This window comes from Scatophagus argus, chromosome 2 (genome assembly GCF_020382885.2).
Source record: "Scatophagus argus isolate fScaArg1 chromosome 2, fScaArg1.pri, whole genome shotgun sequence".
Lineage (NCBI taxonomy): Eukaryota > Metazoa > Chordata > Actinopteri > Scatophagidae > Scatophagus > Scatophagus argus.
The window spans coordinates 715,755-736,854 of record NC_058494.1 but is presented as its reverse complement, the minus strand read 5'-3'; the positions used below and the strand labels follow the sequence as shown (position 1 = coordinate 736,854).

The 21,100-nt window shown below is 39.5% G+C and overlaps 1 protein-coding gene across 6 annotated transcripts in view; it reads left to right on the top strand.

Moving 5' to 3' along the window:
- The window catches only part of tenm3 (teneurin transmembrane protein 3), a 293,504-nt gene that overhangs the window by 221,605 nt on the left and 50,799 nt on the right, over positions 1 to 21,100 (top strand). For all 6 annotated transcript variants that reach the window (XM_046399608.1, XM_046399625.1, XM_046399602.1 and 3 more), the window contains 8 exons: positions 2,733 to 2,879; positions 8,188 to 8,318; positions 8,423 to 8,511; positions 13,082 to 13,201; positions 14,164 to 14,296; positions 14,644 to 14,772; positions 19,369 to 19,500; positions 19,680 to 19,815. In XM_046399608.1, coding sequence (XP_046255564.1) covers positions 2,733 to 2,879; positions 8,188 to 8,318; positions 8,423 to 8,511; positions 13,082 to 13,201; positions 14,164 to 14,296; positions 14,644 to 14,772; positions 19,369 to 19,500; positions 19,680 to 19,815 — 1,017 coding nt within the window. The remainder of the gene's footprint in view (positions 1 to 2,732; positions 2,880 to 8,187; positions 8,319 to 8,422; positions 8,512 to 13,081; positions 13,202 to 14,163; positions 14,297 to 14,643; positions 14,773 to 19,368; positions 19,501 to 19,679; positions 19,816 to 21,100) is intronic.

Genomic DNA, 21,100 nt, shown 5'->3' with positions numbered 1-21,100 from the left:
CTATTTGGTTGCCAGTCTCGCTGTCTATTCTGTGATAAAGGAATGTCAAACACAGGTGTAAAGTATAGCCTTTGAAGGCATGCAGTCCAACTCACCCTGTCCTCCCAATACTTTGTGTGCTGTGTATCTGTCTACCTGTTGTGTTTTCACATGGATTTTAATCTACAATTTTGTCTTTTGCTCTCACAAGATGAAGAACAATCTGCATTTCTTGAAAGAAAGGTTGCAGTTTTTGTGAATTCACTGGCTGTTAAATTTCCCTGAGATTTAGTTAGGTTTCACTCGGATAGAAAAAAATTGTCTAATTGTTTTGCTTTCAACTTTTTTCAATTTTTTATTTTATTTTTTCATACGCTCTGTTTTTCACAATTATGTTGTGCCACAATAATATATTCTTTGTTTACAAAAGTAAAAAAAAAAAAATAAATAATAATAATTTAAAGATTTTTTTGAAGGAAATTCTGATTGAAGCCATGCAGACCACATTAGCCATTTTGGCTATGGATCATGTGAAAGTACCTCAGTGCATTTCACCAGAGGCTGGCTGTCTGTCTCTCTGTCGGTCTGAGTTTCTCACATATGGGTTAATGTACTGATCTGTTTTATCTGTCTATCGATCTGTCTTTCAGTCTGTCAGTCCATTTGTTAGAGAAAGGTTCATCACAATGCCTACATACACTTAAGGATTTAACCAATATGGGTCTCTTTTTGAAGGTATTTTTGGAACAAAGTGCATGACAGATACTAATTTGTACCGATAGGCATGTGTTTAAATTTAAAAACTCATATGCCAAAAATAAATATTGAGTATTTCCTCAAGAAGATGTGGAAAAATCTCCTGAAACAGCCTTGTTAAGACAGTAAAACTGCCAGGATGCTTATAATAAGGTATTTCTGTGACTAGGAATCTGATTTTTTATTAATAGATAACATGTAAGCCTGTTTATTAATCTAATTTTAACACACACACATATTTCATATACCACTGGTAAAGAAAGTAGTACTATTTGGCTGGCACATACCTGTATAATTCATGAAAATGCATATATAAAAATGCATATAGCACACTGAGACAATTTCACAAAATACCACCAGACAGTTGCATGTAGTGGTTAGATATGATGGTTTTGATATTGAAATGAAGCTGTTAGACTGTTTGACATTTGCACAAAATTGAGCCAAACATGTTAGCAATTCTTCATCAAGATGTGTCTCAGCTCAAAATGTATCCAGACAAAAAAGAGAAGTAATTTTTAGCCTTTCATCGTTCACACAAATTGGCTGCCATACCATTTGTGTTAATGTGCCTCAAACCGCAAGTATAACAACTCTAAAGATGTTAGCTAGCTAGTGACCGACACTCCAACAATGCCTGTGGAGTATTTCTATGCGTTTGTATCCGGCTCAACCTCTGATTAAATTGGGAGCTTAAACTTTGGGTAATTTCCCTTGATTCTTTCCCTGTCTATCTCACAGCTGCACATCTATAAAGAAATTCATAAAGCTCTACGATTTATGTGAATTTTTCCCTCATGTTGGAACATTTGTATTACTTGAACAACAAATTGTATAGAAGTATCAAAAGCAGCTTTCCATTGACTTGATTGTCTCTTTTTTAATATGACTTTATAGTAACTGATTTTTCAAAATATATGCGTTTGTGGTATTGCTTCACTAATTTTCTGCATATGATCTTCAACTGGGGCGGTGCAGTGGTTAGCACTGTCGCCTCTCAGCAGGAGGGTTCCATGTTCGATTCCCGGTCTGGGCCCTTCTGTGCGGAGTTTGCATGTTCTCCCTGTGCCTGCGTGGGTTTTCTCCAGGTACTCCGGCTTCCTCCCACAATACCAAAAACATGCACATTAGGTTAATTGGCTACTCTACATTTCCCCTAGGTGTGAGTGTGTGGTTGTTTGTCTTTGTGTGCCAGCTGTGCGACTGACTGGCGACCAGTCCAGGGTGTACCCTGCCTCTCACCCATAGTCAGCTGGGATAGGCTCCAGCTCCCCCACGACCCTGACCAATAAGCAGTATAGAAAATGGATGAATGAATGAATCTTCAACTGATAAAATCATCCTGACACAAGTTCTTACCAGTGTGTCCAGAGACACGCTTCTGCTACTTATGGATGTGCTTGCTTTTAATCAGTACTGCAGTCTTCTGTACTCAAACTCATGTCTCTTACCAGCATAATTTCAATCTTTAATTATATTTGCACTCTTTTTTTCCCTCTAGCTTCTGTGTGAATGTGCATTCAGCTGTGAGTGCAGTGAGACGCACCTTATTTGCTGTTTTCACACAGTCATTCTAAACCATGTTTTTAACCAATATTTCTGACAAATTAACCATATTTAAGATACTTTAGAACTTAGACACCTTTCCTCATTTTCAAGACCAATTCTGAATTTTGTCAGATGTTTGAACTGAGACATAACTTTGAGTGGATTGTAAGAGGATTTTACTCAGCAATGTGTAACATAACCCAGCTTCATGCTGTCAGAGTCTGGCAGGTCTTATCTTTCAGTGGCAACTTTAAGTGCTGTTTCAGAGACTTTTCCAAGTTCAGACAGAAACAGTAAATATGTTGTATTGTTGCATATATATATATATTTTACTTACCTTCAAAAATATATATTGGTTGAAGTCTGTTTCACACCCTGATAGCCAGTCATGATCCCATCCCTCTTACTCAAGCTACTTTTCTAACTGTGTGTTTATTTCCTGTGTCCAGAGGGTTGTCCAGGTCTCTGCAACAACAATGGAAGATGCACTCTGGAAGCCAGTGGCTGGCACTGCATCTGTCAGTCAGGATGGCGAGGGGCTGGGTGTCATGTGGCCATGGAAACGCTGTGTACTGATGGCAAGGACAACGAAGGAGGTATATTTGTCTTAAAACTGCGAGATTGTGAATATCCATGCTTATATAGATGAACCATAGCTTACTGGTTAACTTACAGTGAGAGAAATTAGCAGTAAATGAGCATTTAGCAGATTGGGATAGCCAGGAACAAGCCCAAAAGTCATAATATGTCCTGGATATTTGAGTGATGTGGTTTGAAACATGGTATCTTAACTTCTTATGGTCTGTAGTATTTAAAGTCCCATAATTGAAGGCACATCACTACAGATATGCAGAGAACTGACAGCAAATAAAATTTCAGTCACAACACACAATTAGTCCAACTTTCAGTCTCACTTGACTCAGAGGAGACAACAGAACACGATGACAACAGAAATACATGAGTTTTCCTTACCTACTAGCATACCTAGTGTGATGTCACCTATTTGCTTGTGGACTACCATTGTCTTGAGTTTGGCATTACAGCCATCACCATCTTGGAGCAAGAAGTGACCATAATTGGGCACTAAAGTGAAGCTGGGTTGGGTACACACTGCTATACCTCTGTCCTGAGTTAAGTTGTGATTGTCTGTCGTTGTGTGTCGACCCTGCGATTGATGGGTGACCAGACCAACGTGTACCCTGCCTCTTGCTTGTTGCCAGCTGGGATGGGCTCTAGCGGTATAGAAAATCTACGGATAGATGGATAGAGCTCTGAGTTACAGTGTCCCCTTAACTAGTTAACTACTTTGATAAGAGCAGTATGATAATTGGAAAGGTGGAGGAAAAAATAGAAGAAAGAAATTAAGAATCAGAAGCCTTTTTTACAAAGAGGTCTTGCAATACTGCTGTAAAGACAAATCATTACTCTGGCTTTGCTTTTTTATGCTGAACAAAACAACTCTGGTATAATGTTGCCCAAGTGTGTAGCTGTGTCCCAGTGCCCATACTACCATACTGTTAAGTATGCTAAAAAAAAAGATGAGCATGTCCCAATACAGAGTATGGCAAATGCAGCATGCCAACACGGTTTTCTGGCTATTCTGATGCACAATCCCCTGTGCAACGAAAGATCAATTATATCAACTTATCGGCAAAGAGAGCACAAATTTAATGCAATGACTGCAGCACATGGATGAGCAAAAGTGCAATGTTCTGATAAATTATGTTGCAAATGTATGCATACAGTATGTAGACATCACTTTTCCATGTTACATCAGTGTAGCATTTTTAGTTTGAACAGACTGTGTAAGTGGCTAGAGAGAGGAGGAGTTTACTTTGTCAGTGTGTGTGTGTGTGTGTGTGTGTGTGTGTGTGTGTGTGTGTGTGTGCGTGTAATGGCAATCCCTGGTGCCTGTTCATTCGATGTGCAATTAGCTTTTATAAACTAACAGATAATCTAAGATATCTAAGAAGGTGCTGCGCAAGTGGCAACCTGTTACAGCAGCTCCAACCCTTCTTTTCTTCTTTCTTGAAGTACTTTTTAAGTATTCTCAAGTATTTCTTTTTTAAATTTCTTTTTATATTTATAATTTTTTTCTCTAACCTTTACTCACTTTGCATTATGAAGACCAAAGTTGCCTCACTGTCTGAGACCATAACGCCCAGACACAGGTATATTGTTTAAAGTAGGGATCAGCTGATAACGCTCTGAAACACAGTGGGACCCCAAGAGATAAGAAAGAGGAAATGGGGGAGCCGTGCTGAAGCTCAATGCCCTGCCAAGACGAGACAGTACAGACCTGTTCTCCCATTGGTTGTCATGGTGAATGTAAGCTCTCTTGCCAGTAAGATGGAGAAGCAATACCCAGAGTGTAGCATCATGCTGTTCACAGAGATATGGCACACTGAGGCACATCACTAATAAGGAGCATATCTGCTGTAAGGACATTGAGCTGCTAGCCGTAAGCATGGGGTCATATTATCTGCCGAGGGAATTCTCTAAAATATTGGACTTATTATGTGAAAACACCAAGGAGGCATATAACTCATCACCCCTCTGTCCCCTGGGAAGATCTGATTACAACCTGGTTCCTCAGGCACAGTGAAGGGATGGTTGGATGGTCTAAGGAGATGTATGAAGAGACATGTGGGACATACTGTGTGATCCTCATGGGGAGGACATCGACAGTTTCACAGACTGCATAACGGACTATATCAACTTCTGTGTGGAGGACACAGTACCCACCAGGACTGTGCAGTGTTCAACAAGAAACCATGGATCACCCCTGACATAAAGACCCTACTTAAGGAGAAAAAGAGAGCCTTTAAGTCAAGAAACAAGGAGGAGCTCAAGGCTTTTCAGAGGGAGCTGAAGAGGAAGAACAGGGATGGGAAAGCTCACTACAGGAAGAAGTTAGAGGAGAGCTGCAGCAGAACATCAGTGGAGTCTGAAAAGACCAAAAAATCATCTCAGGCTACAAGTACATGACTACCACTTCTGGTCCCAAGGACCAGGAACGATATGCGCATATTCTGCAACAGGTTTGATCATCTCTGCTGCAACCTACCACACCTGTACTTCCAGTACACTGTCTTGCCCCCACCCCCAGCCTCCTTTCCACAACTTTTAGCTCACAACCACGAACCCCTGCTTCATCTGTCATCAACCAATCATCAACTCCCTCCAGCACACACCCCCTTTGCTCTAACATGTCTCTCACCACAGACCAGATGAAAGTTGAGTTTAGAAGAATAAACATGAGGAAAGCTGCAGGTCTTGATAGCATCAGCTCCAGGCTCCTCAAGTCCTGCACAGACCAGCTGTGCGGGATAGTGGAGTACATCTTCACCATGAACCTGAAGCTGGGGAGAGTGCCACAGCTGTGGAAAACATCCTGTGTGGTAACAGTGGCTAAGACAGCACACCACAAGGACTTTAACAGCTACAGGCCGGTGGCTCGACTACCAGCACTGTCATAGTACATGACGGTATGGAACTGTGTGTCTGCCATGGTCTGCAGCACGGGGCTCCACAGGGAATGGCCCTAACTCCATTCCTTTTCACCCTTTACAGTGTGGACTTCAGGCACAACTCAACAGAATGTCACCTGCAGAAGTTCTCTGATGAATCTGCGATCGCTCTGAGGCGAACGATGGAGAGTACAGAGAACTGATCCAGGACTTTGTGGGCTTATGTCAGCGGAACTTCCTCCATATCAACGCAGGGAAACTAAAGGAACTGGTGGTGGATTTCCACAGGCATGGAAACTCACCCCCAACACCAGTGAACATGGGCATCAAAACAGTGGACTCTTTCAAGTACCTCAGTGTAAACAGCAAAACTGGTCTGGACAGACAACACCATTGCACTGTACAGATAGGGCCAGAGCAGACCTGTACCTGCTGAGTGCAGCAGGCACTCAGGATCTTTTTCAACTCTGTGGTGGCATCAGCCCTGTAGGACCCATACTACCAATAGCTATTATGAATGTATGCTGTCAAGTCTTAATTGAGGCGTTTAACGCATGGGTATAAATAGGAACTAATCTTTACTGGGTTAGATGTTCCACCTGGAAGGTTAAACAGTGTTTGACCAGTGCTTTTGAAGCAACGTTTTGTATGCCTGTGTTATTGGAAAGTTCATTCATATTTGTAAGGAATCATGTTCGAGTTTTATACAGGACATAAATGGACTGAATGTTTAATTGCAAAGTTTGTATGCTTTATCTGTTGAGGTAATCAGTGTGTCAATTAGAGCTCTGGCGTGGTAGCACCTCAGTGGCTTAAAGCTTTGGCTTTGCTTCTGTAGGCCCTATTCTAAGCTGTGGTCTGCTGAAGCAGCAGCATTCCCACTGCAGACAGGAATAGACTGGATAAAATCATAAAAACGGCCAGCTTCTTCCTCAGGAGACCCCTCGACCCAGTAAAAGTAGCGGGAGAGAGAATGATGATAAGTAAGCTATCCTCTCTGACTCTCACAGCTCCCACCCCCTGCATGAGACGCTGACAGCACTGGGCAGCTCCTTCAGTGGCAGGCTGCTTCACCCCAAGTGTGTGAATGAGCATTACAGCAGGTCTTTTCTTCCTGCTGCTGTAAGATTTGTAAAACCAGGGCTGCTCCTGACAGATCCCATTCACTCCAGCACAAACTGAACTTCAGTAACTCATTGTGCAATAATCCCCTACGTCTTTAGTGCAATAGTAATAACTTCTTACGGCTAATAATGTGTCCCTCCATCCCTGTATCTCATCTGCCTCTCCACTCTACTTCTCTTCTCTTCCTTCATCTTTCATGTAACCTCATCACCTCATGTAATCTCTTCTTTTCCATACCTGTTTTCAGAATCAGAATTCCTTTATTTATCCCTGGAGGGAAATTCTTGTTTTTACAGACATTGCACATGCAGTATTCCCGACCAAGAAAGGAGAAAAAGTGCAGAGTATAAAAAATAGGATAAACTTAATAAAGATCATTGCATCCCTGCTTCTCATCATCGCAAACCTCTACCTTTCTTCCTCCCTACTGAACTCTGGCTTTATTTTTCTTGGTGGAACCTAATAAACATAGACTGCTTGCATACTATTTCTGTTACATCACACCCCTCATTAGAAAATCCAGAGTACCAGGAAACTTTCTTTTCATTCTTCTTTCTCTTTGACACCATAGAGTGTCATCCAAATGTTTCTGATGAGCTGTATATGAAACTCAGTGTGGACGGCTCTTCATGTCACCATCTTAGCTTTGGCTGACTCTGCCTAACTCTTGGATAATCAAAAAGTTGGCAAACAGGAGCTGAGTGGAGTTGGTTACTTGCCCACCTAGCTAGTCACCATGCTTCCTAAGACTAAGAACTAAGACTAGCTAATATGTTACTCTGTTCACACCATCGAATGAATAGGCTCACACAGAAAGCAAAATAAATTTTTGCCTTCTGTTATTAATGTAGTTTAAAATTGTAGTCTAAAATAGCATATTGTTTATTAGCTAGTGTGCAAAACTAGGCAGAGACAGTGTTTGTGTCTGAGAGAATTACAGTATTGTTACTGTTCTATACAATGTTTTACCAGCCCATCCTCTGATGATTATTTTTCTTTTTCAGAAACCCTATCAACATAAATGTCTGTCTTGATTCCTATCTCAGAAGACCATCCATGTTTGACTAATCTTATTTAGATAACACAGCATCTCAATCTGGTTCTCCCTGAACTATAGATAGTATATGTGACCATCCCCCCCTCGATAATCTCCTTTCTCTATCTCTTTTTCATCCTTCCATCCACCCTTTATCTACCTGTAACTTTTCTATCATCCCTCACATCTTTCCATACTTAAATCTCTCATTTCATTTTCCAGTCACTCCCACTTAATATTTCTGAATATAATAATTTTGTATACATGTTTCAGATGGCTTGGCTGATTGTATGGATCCAGACTGCTGTCTGCAGCCCTCTTGTCAGAACCAGTTATACTGCAAAGGATCACCTGATCCGAGGGAAGTGCTCAGCCAATCTCCATCTTCACTGGTTCCTCAGCAAGTAAGAGCTAATCAGAAATAAATTCAAAATATAACTTTCATGTCAGAGAGGCATGACAGAAAGAAACATCGGCCTGACTATATATTTCCTTTCATTTTCCTTAGGCTGCCAGGTCTTTTTACCAGCGTATTCACTTCTTACTTGGTCCTGAATCCACTCATGTCATCACTGGAGACAGTCCATTTAATAAAAGGTAATTATGACTTTTTCTTTTGTCTCACTGAATTCTGGGTGTACAGCAATATCAGTGGTCAGACAGGTTGGTAACAAAACAACAGTTTAAATATGCATTTCAAACTGTGTGTCTGGGGATGAAAGCACATGCTTGTTGTAAACATCCTCTAGATTTTGCAGAGCTGGACTTCCTCGTGATAACGGATTTTCAGTCTAGTACCATGTCAAAGCTACAGCTATTTTCTCACTGGTCCACTGTGTCAGTGTCACATTTCACCTTACCTAAAAGAAATTATTTTTGACGTTCTGAAAAATTCTGACGTTCTGACTATGTGGCCTCTCATGGTATTGCAGAAATTTTAGATGTGTGCACAATATTTTGGTTTCAGCTGGGTAAAACTGGGGCTTTTATATAACTTTAATGACTCATTGATTAAGAGTCATTCAGCGTTAAAACCACATGATGACATGACGAAAAGGGTGGGACTCAAATGCACGACCCAATTTCTTGCAATGTGTTCAGTACACAGAGGCAAATAAATCCAGTGGGTTAAACATAAGCAAGGTCAAAAAGGCATACAGGAAATCATAAAACCAAGAATGACAAGCATGAAGAACTGCTGGAACTCATAACACTATGGATGAATATGATCCAGCACAAGGAAGAGACAGAGCAGGACTTAAATAGAGGGGGAAACAAGACAAATAAAACTAATTAGGGGTGGAGCAAACAATCAGAACAGGCAGGAAAAGAACAAAGATAGGAAATGAGCGACAGAGACATCAACACAATGAGAAACTGATAAAAATGCGACAGGAAACACCAAAATAAAAGCATAACTAAAAACAGGTGGCGTTTCAGTACCAGTACAAATCTGGGAACTAGTCTGTGGAACTCCATATGCAGAGAGAGGCCCTTTGTTAAAAGCCACATTCTCTGACCGGTCCAAGAAAGGGTAGCCTCTGTCCTGCAGCTATCTGTCATCTGCTTTCAGTGCTCAGAGCTTCTCAAGACCATCTCCACACTCAGTGGAATCTGCGGAAAAGATCCTCCATTAAAGCAACACTGACTTGTATCTGTGCCTCAGGGAACAAAGGGGGCTGGTATCCATGCACACACTGGAAGGGAGAGAGCCCAGAGGCAGAGCAAGGCAAGGTGTTATGCTTGTTGCATGTGGCAGGGCTTTTGAACAAAAACAATGCGGCCCTATCTCCAGCTCCTGATAAAGGCACTCCATCTGACCATAGGACTGGGGATGATGACCTGTTGAAAGGCTAACCATGAACCGCAGGGAGAACGGACATTCCAGAACCAGGACACCAACTGGGGTCCACGGTCTGGCACCACATTCTTGGGAAAACCATACAAACAAAAAACATGGGATAACATAACTTCTGCTGTTTCTTTCGTGGAGGGCAACTTTGGCAGAGGAATAAAATGAATCATCTTAGAAAATCAGTCAACTACTGTGAGGACAGTGGCATTACCATTGGATGAAAAGAGGCATGGGTGCACAAAACAGTACAGGCTGTCACATACTCCCCGATCTCTTTTTCCATAGTAGGCTACCAGAAATATTATTTGATCATGAACAGGGTTTGCCAAAACCTGGGGTGGCTGAAGAGACAGGTGGTGTGAACCCAGTGGGCTCAAAAGGGAGAGGGAACACACAAGTAATTTGGAGGACCCTGTTCTGGCATTGGGATATCACCAGACACCTCCTTATCCCTCTTTTCAATTACCTATGATACAGGAGGTAAGCAGTATACTGGAGGGAGACTTGGGAGCAAGATCAGAATCAAAAAGGGGTCAGACTTAATGTTCTTTGAACTTCTTTTAACTTGTCTGGGGTTCAGGCATTTGACGGTTTGAACATTCTCCAAATTTTCATGATCTGTCCACACCAGTGAAGTTATTCACTGTCACATCTCTGTTTCCCACATCATAGTTACTGTCAGTGGAGGAAAGTTTTCTGAGTCAAGGGTTAGGGAGCATGAGGATGGGTTGAAACTCTTAACTCAGCTTGTGTTGATCCACCTGATAACCTGAAACTTGTTAGAAGAGGTTAGAGCATGCAGCGGGACTACCACAGTACCAAGGATTCTAAAAATTCCTCTGTTAAAGTTGTAAATCCTGAGAAAACCTTGAACCAATTTACAGCTTGTCATTGTAGGTCACTTGGCCACTGCCTGGAAACATGCGGAAAAACAAAGAGCTAGTGTTCCAGCAATCACTGTAACACCTAGTCAACATGCAGAACACGAGTCTTCTCTTTGTCTGGAGAAAAAAAATCTGAATATCATCCAAATAGACAAACATAAAATGATTTAGCATGTTCCGCAATATATCACTAACCAAGGCAAGGAAAACAGCTATAGCATTAGTTAGGCATAACAGGTATTCATAGTGTCCACTGGAAGTGTTAAATAATGTCTTCAACTCATCCTCCTCCCTAATTCTCACCAAATGGTAGGCATTTCTCAGACTTGATGAAAATGGGAGCACCCTTCAACTTCCCTTGAAAAGCGATGCGTCAGTGTATTCAAGCATGGCCATTCTCTCTCCAGAGCAGAAAGCGAGTTGGGACGTTTCCATGGATGCAGCGTTCCAGGGAGTATATCAGTTCCACCTTGCACTGTCAAAGAGGAGAGAGGGAAGATTCCCAGTCCCTGCTGAAAACCTCCCTCAGGTCCTACTAGCAGATCGGAACATTAGAAAGATCTCGTTAGCCAATACTATGAGAGAAGGAGTAGCAGGAAGCTCCTCTGGTTGTGTGCCTCTGAGAGAACAGGGGCATTAGGCAAATGGAGGAGGAAACAGAAAAACAGCAACATACATTCCTCACACCATGACCTCACCCGTAGACCAGTTCACGTGTGCACTGTGTTGAACCTGCCAGGGTAGAGCCAGTATGAGGTGATTTGGTGCAGGGTGAACAATATGAAAGCTAATGAGTTCAAAGTGGCAATTACGAGCTGGAACCCTGTATGAATAAAACCAAAAAATGGGAGCTAGACAGAGATCCCAGTATAGGGCCTTAAGGGCCATTTCTGCCCGAGGCCATTACTGCCCACATCTACCTTGGACATAACAGTCATTAAATCTGATAAGAGAAGAAGAGAGGGTGTTATTCTGTAAAATATAGAGTGAAAAGCAGTTACTGACAGGGAAGAAACATGACTGCAGTTCTGTTCACCCATTTTTCTGCTTTTGTCACATTTTATATGCTACTCTCTTTCATGAGAGCAGAGGGCCACAACCCTGTAATAAAAATGTCCTGTATTTCCATAATGGAATGGTCCTGCAACCTTATAGTAAAAATGTTTTAGACCTTCAAACAGATTATGTGTGTGTGTGTGTGTGAGTGTGTTATATTTTCATTTCCCCTTGAGCTGAGTACACATCCAGATGGGTTTCTGAGTAATGTCATCAGTACAATGTATGCACCTTGGTAGAAAACAAAATGTAATGACTGACAGCTTGCAAAGAGACCAAAATGTGAAATTATTTGTGTAATATACATGAATCACAACAGTAATGAGCAAAAAATCCTAATAAGGATTCCTCTCTGTTAGCTCAGAGTATATAGTTAGCTCTTAGCTCTAGCAAACTTTTAAAGCCCTTTATTTTAAAAAGCCTGTCTATAGTTTTTCATAGAAACTGCATGAAGTTTTGAAAGAATTATTCAGACTTACTTCGGTAAAAGTGCCTACACCACAATTTAAAAATACCGTGTCACAAGTAAGTGAGTAAAATGTTTGTGTTTAATTAGCAAAATTGCTTAAGTATCAAAGTAAATGTACTCACCAGGCAAATCAGTGGTCAAATATTGTAGCCGACTGCAGTGGATCTCGTTTTACTCATTTTATATGCTCTTGGGTGGTTACATTTACTCTATAAAAATGTCTTATACTTTATATTCACATTAGAGATGGGTGAATACGGCATTATCTATATCTGTATCAGCTAAGTCAACAAAATTATCTGTATCCATACCCATACTCAGAATTGGCAAGTCTCAAACCAGAAGCCTGAAACTGACATGAGTAGATCAAAAGTTGGCATGTTTATTCTTAGAAAACAGCCTCAGAATTGAGCTTCAGATCAATGCTTCTGACACGGAAGAGTAACAGATCTATTTACAGAGCCAGTTTTTTTTAACTTGAATGAATAAACTTCAGGCAGTTACCCAGTGAGGACTTTCCTTCATCATAAGGACAGATATCGACATTGACATTTTACTTGGGTGATACTTGTTCTCTCAAAAACTACATTATCTGTACGAGATACTAGTTTCAGCTTTCACTTGTTCAGCCCTAATTCTCATAGGTTTTTAAAATCAAATCTCCACCTTCAAAGTAACAGTTGTCAAATGTTTTACAGTAAAAGGGCAATGTTTGAATCTGAAATGGATTTAGTAAAGTAAATTACTAAAGCAAAGTAAATGAAATAAACTGGGGGTATTTTCTATCCTTAATAACATAATTAATAACAATAAAATTTAAAGCAATATTTTTTGTAAATATTGCACTGTTAAAATTTAATTTGAAAAAAATAACCTCTTGCTCCCATCTCTCTATCTCAACAGCTTGGTGTCGATAATTCGAGGTCAGGTGTTGACAGCTGACGGAACACCTCTGATTGGAGTCAACGTGACATTTGTCCATTATCCTGAACATGGATACACTGTAACACGCAAGGATGGCATGTGTGTATTTCATATAATATTTATAACCCTCTGTTTTCTTTGTACCTTACACTCTTCTTCTGATTATTCCACTCTAGTGCAGTTATTTGAAATAAAGTCTGCCTGAATAAGGGATTCTAGACCTCCTAGACCTAGCACCTTTCTCACAGTCACATACTAAAACTAGAACTCATAGACTTTATACACACATTACCCAAATGAGCTCCTTTCATTGTTCGTGTTGGAAAAAAAAATCAAGTATCAAGTGATATTTGATTGTCCTTAGTGCAGATTTGCTGACTGATTGGAAAAAACGGGATAAAAAGATGTGTTTATGTGTAGCCAACTGCAAGCTGACATCATGACATAATGAGAAAAAAAAATATATAAATACACCAAACACTAAAAATTAAGAGATGCATTACAAAACTCATTGACCTTGAGATGCTGTAATAATCAAGTTGAACTTTTAGCAATCGTCTCAAAAACAATTTGGGTTAGAGTCAAAATTGTTTTATCTGCATCAAGTTTTCTGCTCTAAAGATGTCAGGCTTTGATATATTTTGCAATCTGCTTGAACCTCAATTATTGTTGCATGTGGCTATATTTCATTCATTGTGTTTATAAAACAAATTATATACAGTATATGTATAAATATATATATATATATATATATATATATCCTATATAACCAAACACTCCAGAAAATATCAGTAATTCATTTTCTAGAGGTTGAAGTCTGGAAAGCAGTTTTTACATCCACTTGAAAATGCAATTAACTGGTTGCATAAAAACACATCAAACACTTGTTGCATTCACCAAAACAAAGGGAAAGCACTAAATCATATCTATAGACTAGTTCCCTCTTACCCTCCATTCACTCTAGACTCCACCTTCTATTTAATGGTATTGACACTATTCTTCATCTATTTTCTACCAGACAGTACATGTTTATTTGTTTGTTTCTTGTTTGTGTGCTGAAGGTTCGATCTCTTGGCAAATGGGGGGGCATCCCTAACATTGAGTTTTCAGCGGGCTCCATTCCTCACTCAGTACAGAACTGTGTGGGTGCCTTGGAACGTATTCTATGTAATGGACACACTGGTCATGAAGAAGGTGAGTGGTGACACTGCTCTCTACCTAAATGCCTGTCTGACATGACAGGGTTATGAAAAGGCAAATCAACTATGTGACAGAAACTATAGTCACTGTACGCTCCAGTCACTTCAAACCTTGATTTTTTTTTTGTTGTTTTAGAATCCGAATCAGAATTCCTTTATTTATTCTTATTCTTTTACACTGTTTGATCAAGCAGTTACTGAATTTACTGACATTATTACTTGATTATCTGACTGACTCTACGTCACTGGCTGACTGAGTAACTGATTAATGAACTCATTGCTTCACAGTCAACAAAATGATGCCTCAGTGGCTAACTGGCATATGTTTATCTCCTCTTTCAGGAAGAGAATGAAATTCCGAGCTGTGACCTGAGTGGTTTCATCAGACCCAGTCCTGTCATTGTTGCTTCTCCTCTGTCTACTTTTTACAGAAGTACACCTGAGAATGGCCCCATAATACCTGAAACACAGGTAGGTCTTATAAACACAGTAAAAATGAACGTCTGGTAACTGCATCACTTTCCATGGCCAGTTGTTATGCTTTTGATACAAGTAAAATCTTGGTCTGTCAGTGTGGTCCATCAATCAATTTCTCATGAAAAGTTATTAAAATATCCATATATCTAATATATGAACCTCAATCCAAAATATCTTTATTTTTATATATCTTAATATCTGTAATTATCCTCCATAACTCATAACTTGCGTTATGAGTTAGTGTCATTTAATTTAGTGCTATTCAGTTAACTTGAATTGCTAGTAACTAAACGTGCATATGTTTAATGATGTAGATCTGCCAAAATAAAGCTGTAAAGGAAGGAATCTGTCTCTGAAGGGGATGGTAAAGTTATACCATGCATCATCTGACGTTAGCCATTTCATATTTTTTCATTTGCTTTAATATCTATGCATAAGTGAGAAATTTGCTTAAACAGACCATTGCAGTCTGTAAATTGTTTTAATTATTTTTCTAGCCCCACAGTCATGTAAAAATACATTTGGTAGAGATTATTAAATATATTACAGAGATTATCTTCAATCAGTTCACATCATTATCACTCTAAATTTTAAGTCTCACACTTAAAAGTAAGTTACATTCATCAAGTAATAAGAATATAGTCAATAAATCTTTCTTTTCTCTTAAAAAAACAATCATTAAATTAATCAAGAAAAAAAATGTTAAGTGTGTTCCTATATTACGTTATGCAAGGACCCATGTAGAGAGAGAGGGCTTTCTCTGACAGAGTTGGCTTGATGTTAACGCTTTGATGACACTCTATATCACCGCCGAATTTGTTTAGTTTGCATGAGTGGTCCTCAGGAAAGTTGCAACAATTTTGAATTGCAAAAATTCTTGTCCCTTATAACAACAGTATTGTAAACAAAACTATAAAATTGTAACACACATGTATGTGCATGAATAAAAAAACAATTTTCTAAAAATAACTATATATGTAGTGACTCCTAAAAGAGATAATATATGGAGAGATACATAAAAAAAACCTCAAACAGGCCAAGGGTTCAAATAAAGTGCCTGTCAGTCAAAAATAGTAGTCTTCTGAGTAGAATATTATTATTAGTCCTACTCCTAATTAGTCCTATTATTAGATTCTTAGTAGTATGCAATAGTATGCTGAATACTTATGCAGTTTGGACTGCTGAAAATACCATCAGTAAGAGGATAGCTACAATTGTTATAAAGATGAAGTGGTAAAATAAGTTGATGAATAAAGCCATTGCTTGCCTAACTCCTTTCTTGCTTGTAACAGGAAGAAGGCACTGTTCCAATTTCAGAGAAATGTTACGGGCCGGTCAAAGAAAAAATACACTGATCAGCCACAACATTAATACCACTGACAAGTGAAGTGAATAACATTAATCACATGTTTACAATGTAATGTTGTGCAGTGAAACTGGGCTCTCGCAATCATATGGGTGTCCTTTGACACACACTACCCACCTAAACATAGCAGGCCAAATACAACTCCACACCCCCCACCATGGCAAAGGCTCTTCCTGTCAGCAGCAACCACCCCCAGCTGGACAATGTACCCATATCGTACTTAAAACACCGCTCAGGAATGTCTCAAGGACCACAACAACAGCCTGAACGCTCCTCAGATCCCAGCCTGATCAACAATCTGTGGGATGCACTGACATGCGCTGTGGGAGGGTTCCCACCAGATCTCCAACTTGGCCCCTTAATGCACAAGGGATCCAACATTCTGATGCAGGTGACCACAAAATACCTCCAAAGGTCCTGTTCTGGCAGCTCAAGAAGGGAACCTACAAATTATCGAGCAGGTGGTAATGTTGAAGCTGATCGGTGTAATTTCTTAATTGTTTATTCTTTATGAGACTCACATTAGCCCATTCAACACAACTGTTGGAAACTTATGAAAAGCAACACCCTTTTTACACCAAAATTAGCATTTTAGCAAATTAGCATTAGCAACATTTAATGCAGGGGAACTTGCTAGAAATTGATGATTGACTCATTTCCCATTGCCATTAGATAAGTTTGCTTCTCTTGTTTTTATAACTTGTTTAACTCAGTAAGAGTCATAATAATAGTTAGACGTACCCTTTTGTCCAGGGGTGAATGAGCACTCTGGGTTCTTTCCCTTCTCTGTTGAGAATTTAACATGCACAGTAATGAACAGAGACCAGTGTTGTAGTGGTTACTTATAAATCTTTTACTTCAGTCTCTCTTTCAAACTCGAACTCGAACTGAAAAATGTTTGAGCTCTGCTCAAACAGAGAAGAATGGAAAGTTATTTAGGTGCCAGCATCCTTAACTTCAGCATACGTCACAACATCTGCCGAGAAAAGGGACAAAAATTAGCTTTTTCAATGAATGCCAATTGTACCCTTTCATTTTTGTGAGTTGGAGTGAATGAATGAGTATTTATTTATTTTACAGCATTTTATAGCACTTTTATCACATTTTATGAATTGAGCTCAGTTCTCAAGTGCACCTGAATTTCATTGTACGTTTTGTACAACGACAATAAAGAATCACACACACATAAATGCACACTTGCGCGCACACACACACACGTAACTCTGTGCCCTGATTCCCTCTAACTCTAACACATTTCTCTTGGCCAGTAAAGAAAACTCACTCTGTGTTGTACATGCATATACAAAACACCACGTTATTTGTGTGTCGTATGTCTTTTGACGAGGAAGAAACAGCTATAGTGGCAGTGTGCATCCCAAAGTGACTGAGAGAGTAGAATACAACCAGATTGTATGAGTGTGTGTGGTTCTTTATTGTCACTTTGTGCTAATCATTCTACAGAGGAAGAGAAACAGATGACAGAGCTCCATGTCTGTTATTATATTTTATAACCCTGAACCAATGCTCCATAAGTGTTTTTTATTCATACAGTATGTGCCTGTCTATCTGCAATAAAGAAAAAGAAAAACCTCTCCTTAGCTTTTGGCAGAACTGAGTCCATTAGAGAGGAGGGAACTGAAAAGGGCAGTCTTAAAGGAGAGGTGATGGATCTGTAATGAACACCGGCTAATGAAAAGGCAGTAGTCCAGTAGAAAAAAATATTGGAACAGTGCAAATGGATCATTCCTGAGGAGATTAGTTTTGTGTTCTTAGATATTTCTTCCTGATCTCTTTTGAGTGTGCTTCTTTCTCAAGGTTATCCTTGCATTTACAACCTCTGGCCCTTTTGTACAAAACCTGAGATTGCTAAAATAAGAAAACTTTGTTTTGTTTTATTTAAAGACTGCATGTGTTTGTTTTCATTCCAATCAAATCATCCATGAAACCTTCAAGGCAGGATCTCACGTTCCTGTGAAAGCATCTGGTTTTCTGACTTACCAACAAATTGATCTTGGTCCGCGTGTCTAAGATTTCAGTGTCCTGGACAAACACTGATGCTCTGGGTTGGTGGCTCAGTCTGCTAGCATTGGTATTTGATGACCAGAGAATGAGACTCAACAATTTTTCTCCAGAATGTCTTACATGACCTATGAAACAGTTCATGTAGATGTCTCTGTGATCACAGACTGCATCTCAGACTCATCTTCATCATTGTCATTGACCTGCACGGTTTTAGAAAATATCTTGTGGGAAAATGTAAATAAATAAATAAAATAAAAAGTTATTGTTAAAAGGGACCCATTATCAGGATTTGTGGGACTGAATACCAATCTCTGGAAGCCACAAAGGTACCATAATTATCAGAGAATGGAAATTCTAGAAATTGTCTTTGGAGTCTGTTTTAAAGCTCATATTCACAGCTTTGTTTCCTCTGGATGCAGTTCTATGACACTGCATCTGTGACATGGTTTTTTCCCACCTGCCACAGGGCTTTCTCCCCCATGGGAACTGTTTCAAAAGAGGGACGTTTTGCATGCTGGATTTTGTTGGTCTTGACATGTATACTTGATTTTGTGCCTCTGCAATTGTGAGTAGGTTAGGTACAGGTTGAAAATTGAGAATATGCTCTGTGCTGTTCTTGCGTCTGCATTACAGCACAGGTTAAATTGCGTAGTGCAGCTTGGCACTGCTTCCATCAAAAATACACAAGGCACATTCTCTAAGTGGAGCACATTTAACATGTATGGTAGTTAAACATGTATGTTACACACTCACACACACACAGAGTGGAGACACTCTGTTTAACCACAACCTGAAATCCTTTATTTATGCCAGTTCTGTTTTTTCCAACATGCGCCTAAATGTGAGGTTAAGGCCCAATAAAGAACACTGAATAAATATTTTTATCTAGAATATGCAACTGAGGTTGAGCAGAGTTTGCATTCCTTAACATTCATATACATATAAAGCCTGATCCTCATTGCTTGATTATATATGTCATGTCAACCAGCTCTAATTCATAAATTTCAGTTTACTGAGTTAAAATGTAGTAAGTTTTGTTTTTCTCAGCAGTCAGAGCATTCTCACTGCAAATACTGTTTGGGGTTATATGAAGTTGCATGCCAATTTGCAATCCATTCGCTATGAATATGATTCTTCAGATACCAGTGAGACAGTGAAATAGTGTTAGATGATGTGTTTTCTGTGCTTTTGTGCTTCTGCAGGTTTTACAAGAGGAAACCTCAATACCAGGCAGTGATCTAAACCTGATCTATCTGAGCTCAAGAGCTCCGGGATATAAACCAGTCCTCAAAGTCACCATGACACAGACATCAATTCCATTCAATCTGATGAAGGTGAGATATATAGTATGATGTAATACCATTAAAGCTTCCTCAAACCTGCTATGATATGATCCTGCATATCAGAGTGGCAACTATTAACAGTTTTAGTCAACTAACTAGCATCAGTGCATCATATTAATGAAACATGGCATACTATTCAGTGACCTTTGTGTCTGGTGGTATTTCTATAGGTTCACCTGATGGTGGCAGTGGTGGGTCGCCTTTTCCAGAAATGGTTTCCTGCCCAACCAAATCTGTCCTACACCTTTATCTGGGACAAGACAGATGCCTATGGCCAGCGAGTCTATGGACTATCTGAGGCAGTTGGTGAGTAAAAGCAAAGCCAAACAGAACAAACAGGAGAATTTTAGAGAAGAATGGTGGGAAATGCCTGTAGTGGTCAATGTAGTGGTGTTCATTAAAAATAGGCACTATGGAAGTTACTGGACTGTACAGCTACTAAATGGATCACCAGTCAACGTTCATTTGCAAGGAAATTTCTTGCCTGCTGGTAGAAAGAATGGTATAGTAAAAGTGAGGTTTACAGGGAGCAGTGCTGATGGTCCCATTATTTTATAGCCATTATATTGTGCAATCAACATTTATTCATAATGAAAATAAAGAAAAAATATGTTTTTATGCTGTTATTATCTGCATCTGATAAACTCCCTTTCAGCTAGTGGAGTGTAGTTCTTCTGTAACAGCAAGGAGGGCAGTCTTAGTTGAACTGCCTCCTTTGAATTCAAAATAGTGGGGTCAAGAAGGGTTTTTTTTTGTCAATATATGCATAAATAATTGGTTTTGAAAAGACATGACAGAAGAGAGGCAATTCTGTATTATTTTTATATCAGAAGGGATAAGAGGGTTTCTTCAGGAGAGAATGTGTAATTGCAATAATTCCAAATTTTCCTTCCTCCCAGCATATTTTAAAAAATGCAGCAGAGATTCACTGTGGGGGACACGGCCTTGTTGCATCGTAGTGTGTAATGCATTAAGTAAGGAGACACCTACCAGAGTGACTTTGATAGTGTGACAGATGGGTCACAGCTTAGTGTAGCAGGAACAACCAGCTGGTAGTCACAGCGAAACAGCCATGAGCATCTGCTGTCAGTCTCCCCCAGTCTGCCGGAGATTTGTCAGTCAGAGCACATTTATTTAACTTTATAGTATGTGTGTTACAGCTGATAGCATTTCAGCTGAACTAGGGTCAGTACAAAGTTGTAGCCCAATTATTTATCATTGGATCATCATCCAAGGAAAGAGTGCAGTCCAGTAATGCTTCTATGGCCATCAAAAGTCCAAACTGAGATATACTAAGTAGAGGGCTTGCAAAAAAGGGAAATTCCTCCAAACTTTGATCAATCGCATATTTAAAAATGAGTGTGGTTTCTCAGACTCCCACTGAAGAATGACTGTGTCAGCATTCGTCTTGCAAGATTCAGGATGATTTAAAACTGTTGACATCATGTTCAGTCATTTTTAACCCATAAAATTCAGGTTTTTGTGAATTTCATAAGAAATGACAATATTAACACCAGCACTGATGTGTTGATGAGTAAAGGAAGGGAGTCAGGAACAATAGACCAAAGAATGTGAGAACTGATAAGGTCAA